This window comes from Platalea leucorodia (assembly GCF_965183815.1).
Source record: "Platalea leucorodia genome assembly, chromosome: 4".
Lineage (NCBI taxonomy): Eukaryota > Metazoa > Chordata > Aves > Pelecaniformes > Threskiornithidae > Platalea > Platalea leucorodia.
The window spans coordinates 64,493,858-64,512,081 of NC_138826.1; the positions used below are offsets into that span (position 1 = coordinate 64,493,858).

Below are 18,224 nucleotides of genomic sequence, written 5' to 3' on the forward strand. Positions count from 1 at the left end.
TTTTTTTTCCTATAAAAAGTAAATGTTACTTCTGAAAACTGGGACAAACTTAGCTTGAGATGTCATCAGAACACATCTTCTAAATATTGCCATCTAAAAGTTTTGTGGCCTCCTTACAAGAGTGACAAAGTTATGGCTAGATTGAAAGTGTAGTCTCCTTATCGAAAGTGCAATCTTCTTCAGAAAACATTGACAGAACCTTCATGGTTGCAGCTTTCATAGCATGTGTGTTACTTAGATATCCATAGGAATCTGCTTGGTGTTTTTTTCATGTGTCTTTGGAAGGCATATTTGGCTTTACTCCTGAAATTCTGCTATGAATGCAGTGCATTGAAAGAGATTCTAATCTTGAAGAGGAAAATTCAGAGGTAATTTTTTTATCAGTGGCATTTTGATGACTGTGGAAAACAGACATCTGTTAAATGCATTTTGGGAATGATAGACAGCAGAACATTAACACTAATCCCCTCAAAGGAATAAAAATCACTTCTTGGAACAGAGAGGGAGTCTATGTTTGAAAATTCTTTGCTTGAGAAGCAAATGGAAGAGGATTATAGCTTTGCTGATGTGAAGCAAATAGAACCCCACCAACAAATAGGGTGCTAATTCAAAGAACTAATAGCATGTTGATTTTTATTTACATGGATAACAGGAAAGCCTAATGTGATGCCATGGACTGTGTTCTGGTAATTGAAGCTGTATGTCCTTAAAACCCACCAAACAAATAAATAAATAAATAAATAATGACGACAACAAAAAACCCTAATCAGCAAACCACACAGACACACACAGTGCCTTTTTTTTCCCCATCTTTGTAACTTTATGAAAAACACAATACCCAGGTTTCTAAATTGTGGTGGGTTGACTGAGGCCAGCAGCTAAGCACCCACACAGCCGCTTGTTCTCTCCTCCCACCCTCTGAGATGGGGGAGAGAATAGAAAGAGCAAAAGTGAGAAGATTCATGAGTTGACATAAAGACAGTTTAGTAAGTGAAGGAAAGAGGAAAAGAAACAAGTGGTGCAAAGGCAATCACTCACCACCTTCTGCAAGCAGACTGATGCCCAGCCAGTCTCCGAGCAATGACTACCTTGGAAGACTGCCTATCCCCTCCCAGCCTCTTCCTCTACCCCGGTTTTTATTGCCAAGCATGACGTTATATGGTGTGGAATATCCCTTTGGCCGATTCAGGTCAGCTGTCCTGGCTATGTCCCCTCCCAGTCTCTTGCCTAGCCCTAGCCCACTTACTGCAGGGGGCAGAGCTGGAAAAAAGCTGTGACACTGTGCAAGCACTGTTGAGCAACAGCTAAAACTTTGGTGTGTTATTAACATTGTTTTAGCCACAAATCTAACATATAGCACCATATGGACTGTTAGGAAAAAATTCCGTTCTGAACAGACCCAGTACATGTATCAGACTCCGTGGATGAAGAAGATGAAACTATGCTTCTTAGCTAGCAGGTTTTGCAAAACCTTTCAGTCTCTCCAAATTCAAATTGAATTGGTGTCTTGGGATACCCTTAATTTTACAAGTTAACTGTATTGTAAATGTGTTTTCAATGTGGACACTTCTTCTATAGGCCTATCAGCATAGATCTTCCATATGTTGTACCTGAATAGCACATCAGTGCTTAGAAACAATACAATCAATAATACCTGAAAACTAAAGACAATGTCCATCTTTGTATGAGCTCCTCATGATACAAAGCCATGGTAGAAAACTGTAGTGTAACAAAGACAGTAAGCTGTCTTCAACATCAGTACTTTCAAGTTTGAACGATTATATTTGTCTGACCTTCTTACTGTGGTATATGGATCTTTAATTAGGTGTATTTATCCTGTGAGATTGTTTTCCCAATTTACTGTGTAGAACCCAGCAGCTCTGACAACTTCTATTTTGTATCTAGGAAGTACTTTCCATTGTATTTTCCTTTCTTGTTTTAATTTTAAAGTTATTCAAATGTATAATTAACTTTGTATTCCTAATTTTCAATTTTAAAATTTAAGCTTGTTGGACTTCTCTTTAGGTAGATCTGTGAAGGAAGAGGAAAGAGACTTGGGGGCTTCAGCATGGGCTAGACACCTGAATGAAGCTTCAAGGATTATTCCTCAGGTAAAGCAATACTTTAAACACTTTGAGCACAAAAATTTTTATAGGAAAAAGAGATCATGAAGTTGTAAGTACAGAAGGCATGGTGGACAGGTCTTCCCACACTGCATGTCTGATAATAGATGCTTGTGATGCTGGTAACAGTATTATAGTGTTGTCATGCTTTTTTTTGTTGTTGTTTTGATCCCCCCCCCCCCTTAAACTCTCTTCTGTCATAGTGGCTGGTATTAAGATGCTCAGGGCAGTATCTTGAAAAGTAAAAAATACTTTATAAAAAAAAGTGTGAATTTACATTTAGTCTTAACTGGGGAAGCATTGTATTGTTTATTCGTTGTTATTCCCAACCAGAGCATCAGAACAAGTGGAACCTGTTGATAGTATTTGTAGTAAAGATACTTGCTTAGGAAATTGGTACTGCCAAACTGATACAACCTTTCAGCAGCCAGCAGGTAGGAATATTTTTGCTTTCTGATGTCCAGGTGGAATCCAGCAAGGAATATATAAATGAAAGGTTGTGTGACTTACACTCTGAACTTTTTTAGTGTTTCTAAACTTGTCTATATTAGAAGTATTAGAACAACTAAACAATTAAACAGAACAATAGAACAATTAAAGTTGAAAAACAATAGTGCTATTTAATAGCTGTATTTTAACTGCATGCTTTTAATTTTGTTTTTTTTAAAGAACATCTAACTACATGATACTCCTTACAGTTTGTAATTCCCAATTTAGCATTTGTTCTCTCATCAGCTGAATATTGAAAACAAATTGCCTGTTTATGTAGTTAATGGTTATAGTATGGCTTGCTATAGTGGCCGGTTTAATCAAAGAGCAGTTGCATTTGTTTTGATCACTGCAAACTAAAACCAAAAAGCAGAGAAACTGAGTACACTAGTATGTGTAATTAATCTGTAGAATTGCCCTTAAGTGCATATGGAAAAGCTTGCACAGAGATACTATATTGTATCTTACTTTTAAGAGCTATCTATTCTGAAAGAAATGATGGAATCATAAAGTGGTCTGAGACTGATGGAATTGAAATATCTTTTTCAAAGGTACAGTAGTATAATTAGAAAAACTGGAGTGAACTTGTAGCCAGAAGGTATCAACTTCCACTTTTTTCCTTCTCCTCATTTCCATACTAGGATACAAGTAAAACTCAAAAATATATCAAGAAAGAGGGTGCATCAGAAGCCAATCATAAGGTTCAGGAAAACAGAAGTATAGTCCACAACAACGGCTTGAGTTTTCAGCATGGCAAGTACACACGAGACTCCAATCTAATTCAAGGAGAATGTCGGCTGAGTGATGGCAGCCTTAGCCCTGACAGGCCGTATGGTGAAACATCCTTGTCTGTACCACTTCATCCAACAAAGAGGCCAGCATCAAATCCACCCCCTATCAGCAACCAGGCGACAAAAGGTAATGTTTATCTCTGTTGTCCTCTTGCCAGAGTGAAGAAGGAAGAAAAAAAAAAAAAAAGGAAAAAAGGAAAAAAGAAAAAGATTAGGAAAAAGAGCTTGTAAACATCAAAAAGAGCTGATAGATGCAGAAACTGAAAAAAGAACAGACTTAGACCTTGAGGAAAAATATAAAATGAGCATCCTGTGGACACTCAAATTTTGGCACAGAATATGTGGAGGCGGAATTAAGAGAGATCTAACTGGATGCGTGGCGAGATGAAGCTGTCATAGCTACCGTTGCACCTGTGCAGGTGTATCTGTTATGCATTTATTGCAGGGAACAGAACCACAACTATACTCTGAAACACTGGCCTGAATCAGATTTGTTTATCGAAGTGAAGGTTTAAAAGCTGTGACGCTTCAAAAAATAGTCTGATGATTGTAATATTTAGGTTTTAGTTTCTAGTTTATTTTCTATAATTTACTCAAGGGAATAACTTGAGCAAAATTCAGGAAGCTAAGTTTAGGTTCTCCCCTACCACACCCACTGCCCTTCAATAGACTGGAAACATTTGTAAGTAATATAATCACTTTATTTATGATAATGCTAGCCAAAGTTTAGAGAAAACAATTCCTGTTTTTTTACAATTCTGATTCCCTGTTTGCTCCAAAACAAATGAAGACTTTTTTTTTTCTTTTTTTGTGTGTCTGTGAAACAGATTCAGGTGAAAATTTTACCTGCTTCAGCTTGAAAGCTGGGTTTCATCTTTTTATCATCTTCATGATAAAAATTTGTTCTGAAATTCCTGATTGAGGTACTTGATTTCATTTTTCAGGCAAACGTCCAAAGAAAGGAATGGCAACTGCTAAACAGCGCCTTGGGAAGATCTTGAAGCTGAACCGGAATGGCCATGCACGCTTCTTTGTTTAATGTAGCTGCTACTTCTACTACTGCTGTCTTTCCTACACAGACCAGTATTGAGGTCAACAGAGCCTGGAGCTGCTGTTTTTCCTCTGCTTGAAGCAGACTTGCATGTACCATATAAAACACTGCCTGATGAACAAAAATGAGAAAGAAAAAAAAAAAACCAACAAAAAAAAAAAAAAAAACAAACAACCCAATGCTGCATTTTCACTGTGCCACACCTGCTCAGCAATAACCATATGGGAATGGGGAAATCTTCAGAGAGACATGGACTGTGAGAAATAGTCTCTCATCAGGGCTTGAATATCATTTGTTGCTGGTAGTTTCTGACCTAATTAATGAGGGGAAGATGATGAAGGTGGTTTATCAATAATTTATTTCTGATAGATTTTGACAACTTTTAAATTCATTTAAAAAACCTATTTATTTGGAAGACTTTTTTGTGGGGGTTATTAATTTAGATTTAAGAATGTGAACGTTTTTAATTGTTTTGATAATGTATGTTTGGTGCAGTGGAGAGCCACATTAATTGTGATTAGTCTGGACTCCTAAATTTGATATTCAGGTTATAGTCTTAAATAGGGCTGAGATGCATTATTAATTATTTTTTAAGTTAAGGCATATGGAATCTTATTTTTTTTCCTGCTTTTTGTAAGCTATTGGCTGGGCTTCTGTTGACTTGCAAGTTGCGTATTCTCTGCCAGCTTGATTATTTTTTGACTTGTCCTCTTTTATACAGATTTATTTATTTGGTGGGCTAGAAGAGACTCCTAAAGACAGAAGAATCTTCTTATGTCGGTCCAGTAGCTAACTTGTTTTAAACTGCACCCCTTTCCTCCAAATTGGAGTGCATACTTTTCCTCCTGATGATCTATCTGTGATGATTTTCTTCTGTAAAAAGGCTCCCTGAAATTGTATTTGTACAGGTTATTTAAGAGTTGGTACAAAGGAGGGAAACCTAATATATCTTTTTGGAGGAACGGGGACATCAGTTAAGATAAATGTTTCTTCAGCACAATTACTCTGAAGTAACTCATAAGATATACATTGCAGTCTTAAGATTTGGCATATTACTTAATGTAGCATGGAAGAAGCATTAAAATATTATTGTGGTTTAAACACATTTTACTGATCAGTCAGGAAGGCAGGAGAATGTGTGTTGCTTTCAAAGCTGGGTGAGACAGCCAATTAAAAGTCTTAACTGGTGCGTATATAAGCATTAAGTAGCTTACTGGTATCAGAATGATCATTTGTGTCAGGCTTCACACAGAGCTGATAGCAAATGCCGATTCTGAATTATTGTAAATAATTTTGATTTAAAATTTGTATTTTTCTGTAATATAAAATTAAATATTTAACTTTTGGGGGATGGGGATGAAGGCAGAAAGGGGAATACTTTTACTTGATTCTGGAAAAAGGGCATTTTGCAGGGTCCAGCCAAAATGAAAACGTTAATATGCTAGTGACAACAATATTGTTGATTGTTTAGGGTGGTGGGTTTTTTTTGTTTGTTTTTTGTTTGTTTTTTTTTGTTTTGTTTTTTTTTTTTTTTGGTTGCTAAGAGTAAAAATACTCAGGCATAACTGTCCAAGTCATTGAATTGATTTAACTTTCCATACCAGTTTTTCCTTCCTCCATATTCTATACTGGAATTGCTTTCTCTTGTTGTCGTTTAAAAACAAATTCAGTTGGACTTTCCAGAATATTTGTGCAGAGTTATTTTTATCTAGGCTAGATTATGAATGCCTTTACATATTTATGGAAATAATTCTGATGTCAGGTGGTTTTGATTGTTGCAGGGTCAAGACTATTTAGCGCTATGTTACCCTGTTTCTAAGTTGAGAAACATCAAAACATAATGTAACTGCAAATAAGTCAGGTAGCTTTCATGGCTTTACTTCCTCTGGAGCTTGAAAATTACAGCTTAGGAGTATTTTTTTCAGCCCTGCTTTTACATTGTATTGACTTGACTTTATAGTTTTGTGTATGTGCATATGGGTGATTTTTTTAACCTTTCTTGTTTGCTAATTTAGGGTTTCTCAAAAACATGTTTTCAGTCTTTTTTTAATTTTTAACTTTTTCTTTTTATTTAATGCAAGCTGTCAACCTTGTTTAGACTATTGGGAACAGAGGTAACAAAGGATTTCTAAAAAGCAGATGATGATAAGCTACGAGGTACTCTACAGGTGCTGAAAGGGACTATAAGTACTTGCTGTTCTCAGGTGCTATGTTTTCCAGATGGAAATAGTTAAAAGAGAATATTTTAACTATCTTCTCTAATATGTTCTCACCAAAGTCAAATAAATAAACTATGTTGTCAATATTAGTTAAAATTATATACCCATATAAATATTCTCTGTGCTTAAGCTTGAGCAAATGGATTAATGCTTGCCAGGCTTTGGAAACTGTTTTTAGCTTTAGCATATTGAACCAAACTGTTTCCTTCTTGCTGGCTGTATAATTTTTGAGAATAGAAAATTCCAGTTTAGGGCAGCGATCAGATTCAGAGCAGAATGAAGAATGAGCTCTCTTTCCTTAAAGGCAGATTTTTGAGAACATTTATCCGAAATAGAAGTATGCCAGAATAGAATCTGGAGTAAGGAATTTTAAAGGATGGAGTATGCTTTCTTGTACGTGTGACTGGCTTATACAGAGTCTCTTTTCTGACCATCCGCATTATTTATCTGTATCTTACTATTGGAACATAGATGTGGCTGGACCCATATATATTGTTTCTTCTTGGTTTTATTCTTTCTTTACTCTACTTTCCACCTTTTTTTTTTTTTTTTTTTTCCAAAGTGGCTCTCCACTGTCATGAATTTATGTAATAGTCTCTTCACAGGCTGTCAACAGGCAGAGGTTCATTCCCATTTTCTTCAGATATCCATGCTTCCAGCAGAAGTTAGTTCTGGTGTTCCACCTCAGAACAAGTAACTTAAAAGAAATTACCATAATGAGCAGTATTTAAAAAAAAAAAAAAAAAAAAAGGGAAAAAAAAAAAAAACAAAGAAAAAAACAAAGGGGAAAAAAAAAGTCTCCTGGTAGCTCATGAAGAGGATGTGGTGACCTCACTTGTTTTGTGTACTCGTAGGTAGGGATATTTTTATTGTGTTCTAGATGAAAACACTACTGCACCAGTCTTTCTGTAGATGGACTGAACCTTGTGTTGTTGTAGTGGAGAGAAAAAGCCCTATTTTTTTTCCTTGCTGTCTCACTTGGGGTGGAAGAGGGAGGGAGCAGAGAACACTGACTGGACAACAAAGAGAATTAAGCCTGCTATGGTAACTCATTTTCAAGGATCGTCTTTTTTGAAAAGTCAGAAAACTTGGATTTGGCATAAAACTTAATTCTTTTTTTTGTATACAAAATAGGAAATTGAATACTGTAGGGGTTTTCCGATTCTCTAAGTTCTCACGTTCCTACAATTAAAAAAAAAAAAAAGAAACAAACGTGAAAACGGAAAGACCACCTAGAAACTATATCAAAGACTCTTCCAGCAACTTTCCCTTTTCTTCTCCTACTATACTTACTAATAAACCCTGGCTACAAGGTAGCCTTTGTTGACCTCTGAGGTAGATTACCTATGCAACCTATGCTACTCTACATGAATCCATTCGTAAAGACAATTTTGAAAGGGTTAGATGTTGAGAGTTAAAATTGTTGCTTTCTGATCACATGGGAGATTTTGGGGGTTTTGTGTTTTTGGTGGTTGAAGTGCTTGTGTTACCTTTAGTAGAGATATAAGAGAGCACAGTGTCATGATCACATTTTAGAAGCTTCAGCTTTCCCTAGGCTTTGCTGTATGGCATAAGCTACTTTCATTCACAAGGCCATGAAGTTGTAAATGTGGAAAATTTTTGCAGGGTTTTGGAGTCAGAGCTGATGTGAACCTTGCTACCCCCTTTTTGTGGTAATTGTGGAGACTAAACAGAACTGAAGCTAGAACGACTGGGTACTACAAGCCTATAATTAGTGCCGTATTTAGGCTCCGCATGCCCACCTGTCCTTTCACGCCCCCACCATGACCCCCAAATCTAGTGTCTTTCCAGAGTTTCATTCACGTAATACTTCCAGACCATTAAAAGCTGTTTGTAGCTCTGGGGCTGAGTGAGCCCAGAGCTGCTCTTTCACAGAAGAAATACAAATGGAACCAAGGGCCTTACTATTTGTGGTTAAACAAGATTAAAAGCTGCAACATCCATTTTTCCAAGAAAAAAAAAACAAAAAACACCCTAGTAACTCTCTTTGTGGGAGCATATAAGTGATAAATCATGCAGTGGATGGGAAATATAAGTAGCACTGATAAGGAAATGCATGTTCTTCATAGGCTGCATTTCTGTTTGGAAAAAAAGACTTTTTCTACTTCTAATATAAATTAAGCCATAAGAGTTTCATGCTGTGGGAAGGGAATGAAAGGGATCACTTTAAGAGATTATATTGATATGTATTGTCACTTCTGCTGGGAAATGTCTATTGCTGCCAATGCTTTGGTGAATCTTTTTTTTAAAAAAAAAAACAAACGTGGAATTTGAAAAAAAAAAAAAAAAAAAGAAAAAAGGGGCTAGTTCTTGGCTATATTTACTAGTTTTGTAGTAACGTTTTGCTGGCCCGTTTGTCTTTTCCTCTCCTTTTTCTACTCTCATAGTCTAATTTCTATCTTTCCTTCTAATGTCTCTGAAAATATTAGCTTGTCTGCTCAGTAGGGGCCGGTGTATGTGTGTCTTCCTTTTTACAGAAACGCACTACTGTGTTAAGTATTTGGCTGGGAAATGGGATGCTGCAGCTTTAAGAGCATTTTTTTCAATTCATAACAGTATTTCCCATCCTCTTTTGCCTGCAGGCAGGGAAAGTGTATGTACAGTATTTATTTTGTTTCGATTTTACTTTAAATTTGTAAGTTTCTATAAGTAGTTCACATTGATTATTCTAGGGGAGGACAAGTGGCTTTGTTTAAATTTGTATTTGATATTCATAGTTTCCACTTTCTGTACTTTAAAATACTGAAATTAAAAAATTGTATTGCTTATGTTTTGATTTTAGCACTCTAAAGCGTTTAATTTCTTCAGATTTCTGCTCGTTTGCTTCAGTGTAAATACAAAAAATTGTACAGAATATCTTGAGGAGAAAAATGCTTTTCTAGGTCCAATCTCTGTGCCCTTTACTAAAATGCCCTTTAGCATTTTAAAGAAGAAATTTTCTGGAGAAATGTGAGAGGGAATATTCTCATACTGTTGTTGCTTTTTTTTTATTTATTTTTTTTTTATTTTTTTATTTTTTCAAAGTGCAAATCTCATTTCAGTCCAAGTATATTATATGGCAACTAAATGCATTTTGTCAAGATGTGTATATTCTTTTTGAATCCTAATATAAAAGGGAGGTGGAAGTGTTTGTGATCCATCATATTAGCAGATCTAGAACTGTAAGAAGGGTGTCAAATGGGTTTTCATGTTCTTGCTCTTGGTTTTTGTTCAGGTTTGTCTCATGCTACTGATGACGACTCATCTCTTGATTTCTTTTTTGCTTTTTCCTTTAAGTGTGCGCAGTTTCTGGAAGAAGATTTCTTTCACACTTCCATGTACTTTGTCATAGTTGCTTTTATCCTGGATGACTTTCCTGTTGGTATCTCCCACCACATGTCATCATCTGGTTTGCAGTTGTCAGTGCTTGCTATTTTGACTCCATAGGGCAGTACAGTGTTTGCATGTGGGTACTCTACTTGGGGGTAACAGAAGCATTACTGTGTTGCACTCCAACTTCATGTAATGCATTTTCTTCTGCAAATAGTGCTCCATGCTACTGAACTGCTTCAGTGCTGTGATGGGCAGATGCTTAGATTCCAGTGATGGTTATTTTATGAGAGCCTTAGATAAATGATGCAGCAATGGCATTGGAAGAACCAGGTGGCAAAAGGTGTTTGATTTGAGCATCCTCTGCAGCTGCTCAAGTTTACTTCTTAGCCTGGCTTTTAGTTTACAGAGAATTTATGGTTGGCTATAATGACTAGGAGATCTGTTTATGGACCACGACTTCATTGTGCCGGGTGCTTCACAGACAAAGAACAAGAATGCTGACCTCATCAAACTGTGTACTGCTTAAGATTCAAACAGTTTAAAAAAAACCCCAACAAACTAGTAAGTTCTGTGGCCTGAAGTTTAAAACATGGTAGTGTTGTAGATTTTCGGGGCAGAAACTTCTGTGCTGTTTCAAAAACAAATTTCATCTGAGTGGAGTAAGAAATCATGAGGAAAAATCATTACTTAAGTACACGGGATGAAGATTAAATATTTCTATGTCCAGAAATCAGTTCCTGCTGTATTTTGACATGCCTTTATATCTTTTCAATTAATGTGTTAAAACTGATTTTAAATTTGGTTAGCCAAAGATTTGCCAAAGATCTGAAAGAGCTGTTTGTCTATCAGAGCCACCACATATTTTGAAAAAATCTTGATCACTGTGATTGAAGAACAACGCTACAACCTATGGATTTCCATCAGACAGGCTCATCTGGATTCGTCACACTGAACTCACTGCTCATACTAATGTTTTGGTCTTAAAGCGATAGACTTAAGGAAGCACCTCAGTGGGCCACAAATACAAGTTTCATACCCATATAAAAACCTATATAAGCACCTTTACTATTTGTCCTTTTGTTTTTGCCAGCTATGCTCTAGAGCTTTTCTCTGTGACTGCTGTTTGGTGGGTAATAGGTAGCATAACGCACTGGAAAATATGGGAAAAGTGCTGCTTTAAATGCTACTGGACAGCCTTCAGCACCTGAAGCCGTATTTCCATTAAAAGTCAGAGTTTCTGGTTTTCTGCTTTTGTATTTGGGGAGGATGGGCAAATACTTACCTGGATTGTTCTTTCCTAATGGACAGATGGATTTTAAAGATTTCAAGGCTACCAAATACAACAAAAGAATTGAATTTCTAAAGTCAGGGAATGGGCAAGATACCTTCTTGGTATCTGAAGACTAAAGTTGTTGGTTTTGTGGGGTTTTTTTGTTGTTGTTGTTTGTTTTTCTTTTTAAGTCAACACTATTCTACTGCTTTTGAGGTAGAGTACCCCCTTGTAAAGTGCCTACAGACTTGGGTTTGTGTACATTTCGTGAAGTTCAACTCTTTCTCTAGAGGGTTTGTCATGACCTGCTTAAGTTGTGAAGCTATTGTGGTGGTGGCTCGTTAGTTAACACATTCAACCAAACTTTTTCTTGTTTGTTTTGTTTAGCTATAACTTTGGATTGATGATGGAAACCTGAGTAGTAGAATGAATATGGTGAAGTCAATCATGCTGAGCGTTGGTCTCTATAGAAATTTTTTTTTCTTTGTATAGAAGTATTTCTCCTGGGAGCCCTTGAAATTACACTTCCACTGCTGGTAAGTAATGTCAACTGTCGTAAGCCAAAAGTTAATGAGGACTGAAACTGTAAAACCAGAATGTTATTGTTATTCTGATACAACCAGGAATTCTAAATGCTTTTGTTCCTACAGCAGTCAATGACTACAGCCTTTACCTGCAGAAGAAATAGCTGGTGATCCGGACAGTGAATAAAGTCTGTCATGGCCAGAGCTTATAGTATTCCACCTGACAGCTGGCTAATAGGACAGTTTGCTTTGTCTAGACTAAGGTCCGATTTCTCTGAAGCCAATTATATTCAGTCTTTAGAATAAGTGCTGCAAAATTTTGAAGAATTGTGTTTGGCTTAATAGATCTATTTATCTGTACTGCTCCTGCTGTATTTGCTTTGGTCTTGGAAAAAATACTCTACTTTGGAACATATAAGTCAACTAAAAGAACAGTGTACAAAGAGTCTGCTTGTTTGTGATGCTTTGCCCCGAAGTTTATTTCTCATAAGAAATGTTTTATTTGCTGTAATGAATGTGAGTAAAGTTCCCATCCATACTTGGAGAATGTGATATTTATCTGCAAGAAACATTTGCCCTTGAATCATACACCTTGATGGTAAGTCATAAAGCTGCGTGTCGGCTTTTTGTTCTGGTAAAACTGAAAGCCAGCAAAACTCTAGAAACTGCTACTCTGGTCTCCTAAAATAGGATCTGGGCTGTGGAGATGTGGTTTACCTAGGCAGCTTTTTCAGGCTAGCATTAATTTGAAAAAGATACTAAATCATGTGCTTCATTCTTAAGTTGTTGATTTCTAGTTACAGAGGTTTTGCTTTTTTACAAAAGATCTTTGAATAGATCCATTACAGGTCTGGCCCAGTAAGGATTTTCCTGTGCTCGGCCAGCACTCATAGAAATTGTTTTGAATTCCATGATGTGATGGTTACTGAGCAGAGCTCTTCCCGCGCGGTTAAAGTGCTTCTTTCTCCTCAAGAGGCAGCTAACCTCTGTGTTCCCACTGAGTTACACCTACTGAAGAAGGAGAGCATTAAAGGAGTCTATTCACCATGCCAACTGTCCTAAAAGTGATGCCAGAACTGGGTGGCTCAGATGAGGTTAGCACTGCGAGGCACCCCTTTGCTACTCAGTCCGTCCATATTCAGCCCAGGTCCACTGGGAGGGGGGAGAGGAAAAATCTGAGCTGTGCAGTACGCTACTGCAAAAGGAGTTGATCGTACTCCGAAGGCTGCCGGACAGCTGTGCCTGTCATAAAACTAAGCATCACAAGTGATGCTGAAGTGCCGTGGTCGTAGGAGGGAGACCAAGCATTAAATGGGACATGGCATCTGAATGATCTTTTTCTCCCCAGGCTTTTGCAGCAGCTCAGAGAAGAGGTATTAGTGAGATGCCTTTGGAAAAGGCAAAAACATTGTATAACATACCTCTTCTGTGGCTACGTGAAAATTGTTTTAGGCACTGGTTCTGTTGATCTGTTTTTTTCAATATTAAGAGGATTTTACTGAAAGAAGGAGTTCTGTTTGTACAGAAAGCGATTTCATGTTATACATCCCACAGTTATCCTATGAGTGAGGTTTGTGAGGGGAAGTGATATGTGTTAAGACCAACTAACATATTTGGAGAGTGGGAAATTAATGTTTAGCACTCATGGTTCAGGGGTAAGACATTTCCTCTCCACACAAACCTTGCCTTGCTTTTGTACTCACAATACAGGGCCACTGCTATGAACTATAGCTTATAGACTGTTTTCAGTAATGTTGCCATTAGTAGCTTGCTTATTTTAAAGTACATTTTAAATAGCACTTACTAGAGTAATTGAGGAGAAAAATGATGTCGTTTGGATGGATTGAATGCATAATATATGTAGTGTCTAGGAGGAGATGTAGGAATAAGGCAGAATTCCCTGGGATTAATGTGTTCAGTACATTAAAAGAACACAACTGCTTCAAAAAGAGGACCATTCACAGGATTACAAAACGGAGGAAGTTAGAAAGGCTTTAGCAGGCCACAGGATCTACATATGTATTTTTTTACTGTACTCAAACTGTCCTCAACCATGGCAGGTACAATATCAAGTGTGTGTATGTATACACACACACATATATACTTATTTATTCTGTCCCATGTTTTCTGTTGCCTGTAATTTCAAAGAATTTTAAACAACATAAAGTCAGCTACCAAACTCCAGTAATATTAGTATTTTTACCATAACTATGATTAAAGGAATGTCTTCACTGATCCTTTTATTATGCATTTTAATTGACAACAAAATAGTGCTGTCAATACTCTAAAATACTGTATTTAAATTCCTTTTCCACTTGTTTGGGACATTGAGAGATTTCTAAATTTTTTCTGCACTGATGCTAACTCTCGCTATATTTTACAGTTCATGGCTTGAAGAAAAAACTGAGCATCATTCTGTGCCAGACTGTTGCGGTTCACTGACAAGGGCTCTAAAAGACTGGGAACAACACAAAAAGAGATCTCTGATCTGTTAAATGTTCTGTGGAGCCTGTTCCTCCAGCCATTAGCTGAAGCACTAAAGCACAGGTTATAGTATAACTTGAGATCGTAAAGATGCAACGTTGACTAATCAGATCAAAATGTACATAGTGGTAGAGAATAGAAGGGAAACCATATGTATAAAACGAGGTAATTTTTTCTTATATAGCTGCAGGGATACTAGATTTTTCACTGTTTTACCTGCATGGAGGAGTTATACTGTGTGGGCTTAATATCTGAAATACTTAGACTGTCAGGTAATAGTAATAGGCTGCAAGTAATAAGGCCAAAATAGGGCTGATTTCTGGCTAGAAGCACCATGGTTTTCTTTTTCTAGGGAAGAATCTGATTAGATTTGCACACCTTGGCTACAATCCTACCCTTAATTTCTAACCAGTTCAGCTGCTGAACGTGTATACGCTGAGTTTAATGAGGTCTAGATTAATGCCTCAGCTGATGTAGTGGCATATCTTTAAATATGTAGCTGTGCTTCTAAGGGTTTTCAGGTGATGCTGCAGTTTGCTCTTTTGGGATCCTTGGTCAAGACTCCGATGATTCAGAACTCGCAGTGCTCTCCTGGAAAAAAGTTGTCTTGGTGCTTCCCGGTCCAGCCCACTGGGGAAGGAGGCAGGGTGATCCTCTCTGCTGCCTGGGAGTTGCTTTCTCCTGTGCAGGAATTCGTTTTACGGGAAGGCTTTGGATTGTGCTGCTGTATCTTAACCTTTGTTTTGCTAATGTGATGAGGGCCTCTGTGGGGTACTGGTGAGGGAAGAGAGCAGCAAGGGTCAGAGTAACTGGCCAGTCAGGAGAGGAGCGTGTGCCCTTTAGAAGAAGCAGCAGTCTGCAGACATCACCCAGGCACCCGCAAAAGGCGGAAGGGATTTCTCCTGTTTCGACTGTTTGACATGCCAGCTCCTGCGGGGCTGTTCTTTTCACCTCTTTCCTCATGTATCCAAACCCTGCCAGCCCATGTGGTGAAGAGCATGGAAGTGGTGGGACCCCAAAAGCTGGACATCACTGCTTTCCCCTGTGGGAGGGGAGAAGCAGTAGCCAGACGAAGATCTGACCAGTCTCACCAGGGCCGCCTTAGAGGAAGGCTCCCATCCCCAGCCGCTGCCCACTGAGGACTGCTTCCAGACAGGGAAGGGTTCTTCTGTGCCTCCCTGCATTGGTGGCCTTCCCCGACCTTTGCACGGATGTCAGGTTTGGAGAGGTTAAGTACATTTCTGTGATAAACAGGACAGAAAGTAATATGGAGGTATCCAAGCTGATACCTGAAATGGTGTGAACTTTCTTACAAATGCAGCCCCTGGGGTCAGCTTGAGTTTGAGTATTTTGAAGTAGTACTTAAATCTTACTTTTCCAAATCAGTCTTTTACTTACACTACCAGCATAATATGAAGTGAACATCCCCATTTTGCAATTTTGGAAAAGTTTTTCTAAGCCATTGTCATTTTGCTATGTTTCATTCCTCAGTTGTTACTTTGAATGAAATGGAGTGGAATATAGCTTTGTCCAATGTTGCAGTCACCTAATAATGTAGCAGCTTAGCCTGGAAAGCCATGCTGTCACCGCAGGGCTGAATCATCAGTGTTTCAGCCACTGTAGTAACAGGACGGAAGGAGGTTGAAGAGACACATTTCCTTTTCTATAAAAGCATCTAAACTATACATCTAAACCATGTGACCTCTTTGAGAATTATTTAAGATCTCTGGATCTTTCTGCTTGAATTTCTTTATCAGCTGCCAGGAAGATTGGACTGTAATGGATCCAGATTCTGGCTAGTTTTGCAAAGGATGTGAACTGGAGGATATTTAGTGACTTCTTAATTAAAAAAAAAAAAAAATTGTTTTTTAGTCCATTTCACTACTCTCATATTTAGGCTTGTAATCTGTTGGAATCAAGTTTGATGCAATTTAAAAATCACAAGTCTGAAAAATCTTAAATGGATTATTTCTATAGATTTTTAATTTTTGTAGCCAGAGGCTACAAAATCTTATTGGGCATTTTAGGGGGCTACATTGATTTTTATTTTTTTCTCCACTTAATTTTTTGGCTATGCTTTGCAGCATTACTGCATTGAAGTACTTAGTCCTTTTCACTGATGTAATTTTCATATGTAAGCTAAGAGATCTCTGGCCTTCCGTTTCTACATTTTTCAAATTCTCCAAACCTTTGAGGGCATTTCTGGGTGCAACTGTTGCTGATTTTCCTGTCTCCTTGAACGGTATTGATCTCTTAAGGTGCCAATTAATGATGCAGCGTGAGCCCAAAGGTTGCCATACCTGTGAACAGCTGATAAAATTCAACAGCCCAAAGGGCTTTCAAATCAACACCATCAAGATCATCATCAGTAACATTAATAGCTGGGAAAATTAAAAAGGCAAACAGTAAAATTTAGAAAAAGCTTTTCTCTTGTGGAGATGTTATGGCAAGGGACTTACAGATCACTTTCAAACATAGCACCTGCATCACTATTAGTTCCTAAGGTATCTTAGAGGTATGCAGAAAAAAAGATAGGTGTTTGTGTGTATGTGCATGCAGCTCATTTAATCCGTGCTTTTCCCAGAAGTGGGGATTGACTGCTGAGGCAAATACTGTCTACACAAGAACGCAGTCTGACAGAGGGCCAGCCTCTGCTCTGGTGTAAACCGCTTCCCTCTCTGTGTGATGGTACCTGAGCAAACCAGGTTTTGGAAGCCCGTGGTCTGCACTTCTGCTGCTGAATAAGAGACAGGGATCGTGTAGAAGCAGCAAAGGAAAAAAAGGAAGGGATGCTGAAGATAGTGGGGAAAAACGGATCCTCTGATGTGACGTAGATCAGCTCCTGTACAGTTCCATGCCAAGTCATCAGAAGGATATCCTGGATGAAACGTTTCTAAAATGAGCCTTTCTAATGCAAGATGCTGGGTTTAATAGTTCTGACATGAGGCATTTTGGCTTTGTACTGAAAATGGGCAGGATTAACAAAGATTTCTACTAGCCCACCCTGAAGAAAGTGTCTGATGCCCTGTTCTGAAAAATTCAAAGTACGTCAAGTCAGTTTTTGACAGCAAGGCTCTGCGCAGAGGCAGATCTGACACCAAGATTTTGTTTCTGCTACCTGGCTAGCAGAGTGTGTATAAAGAATTCATATAAATTCATTTATTCATTTATTTACATATTCATGTATTTATATAACTTCATGTTATAAAGAGACCAGAAGATACTCTGCAATGCCATAACACCATGTACTAACGGCCAGCTAGAAGGGGAGTGGAGACCACTGCTAGTCACAGTCTTTGCAAAAACCCTTGTATTGTTTTCTTTCCCACCTTTTGCTTCACTGAGGTGTTCCTGCTGCTTCTTTGTAATGTAACCTTTCTGGGACAGCAGCGGTTGGATGCTAGGTGCTTGTGCAGTGCCTAACAAACTGATTCGGTTAACGCCTTGAGCCAGGATTCTTTATTATTTAGCTTTCTGTAATGTTTTTACCCATGCTATTTGAGTAGCACAGAATTTCCCATTCTATCAATTCCATCCCAATCTCAGAAAATTATATGACTAACTCTCCTTCCTCCATCTCTCTTCCTGCCCTGCAGACGCAGCGTGGAGAAGGCTGTCTTGAACAGACATAAATAGTTAGGAAGGATGTATTTCTTTGGCTGCGGGTCATACAAAAGAGTGGCATCTGCAGCAAACAAAATTATTTCTTCTGCTGGGAAGAAAATGTAAAACTCTTGTTGGTTTGTTTTTTTTTTTTTAATTGAAAAAAAAATTCAATGCAAGGGGTAAGGATGTGTTCATTCCCTTTAGCCATATCTGCAAGCAGTGAGGAATGAAAGCCTTTACATGGCTCTCGGAATATATGGCTTATTTTCTGTTTCCGTTTCAAAATGTGTTTCTTGAATACAGAAGAAGAGAAAAATGTCCCAAAGGTGCGTTT

The 18,224-nt window shown here is 37.9% G+C and overlaps 1 protein-coding gene across 2 annotated transcripts in view; it reads left to right on the forward strand.

Moving 5' to 3' along the window:
• The window catches only part of KDM7A (lysine demethylase 7A), a 72,970-nt gene extending 63,500 nt beyond the window's left edge, over window positions 1–9,470 (forward strand). For both annotated transcript variants that reach the window (XM_082310403.1, XM_082310404.1), the window contains exons 18-20: window positions 2,026–2,111; window positions 3,254–3,530; window positions 4,348–9,470. In XM_082310403.1, the coding sequence (XP_082166529.1) occupies window positions 2,026–2,111; window positions 3,254–3,530; window positions 4,348–4,442 (458 nt within the window). In that variant the 3' untranslated portion in view covers window positions 4,443–9,470. The remainder of the gene's footprint in view (window positions 1–2,025; window positions 2,112–3,253; window positions 3,531–4,347) is intronic.
• The last annotated feature ends 8,754 nt before the right edge of the window (window positions 9,471–18,224 follow it).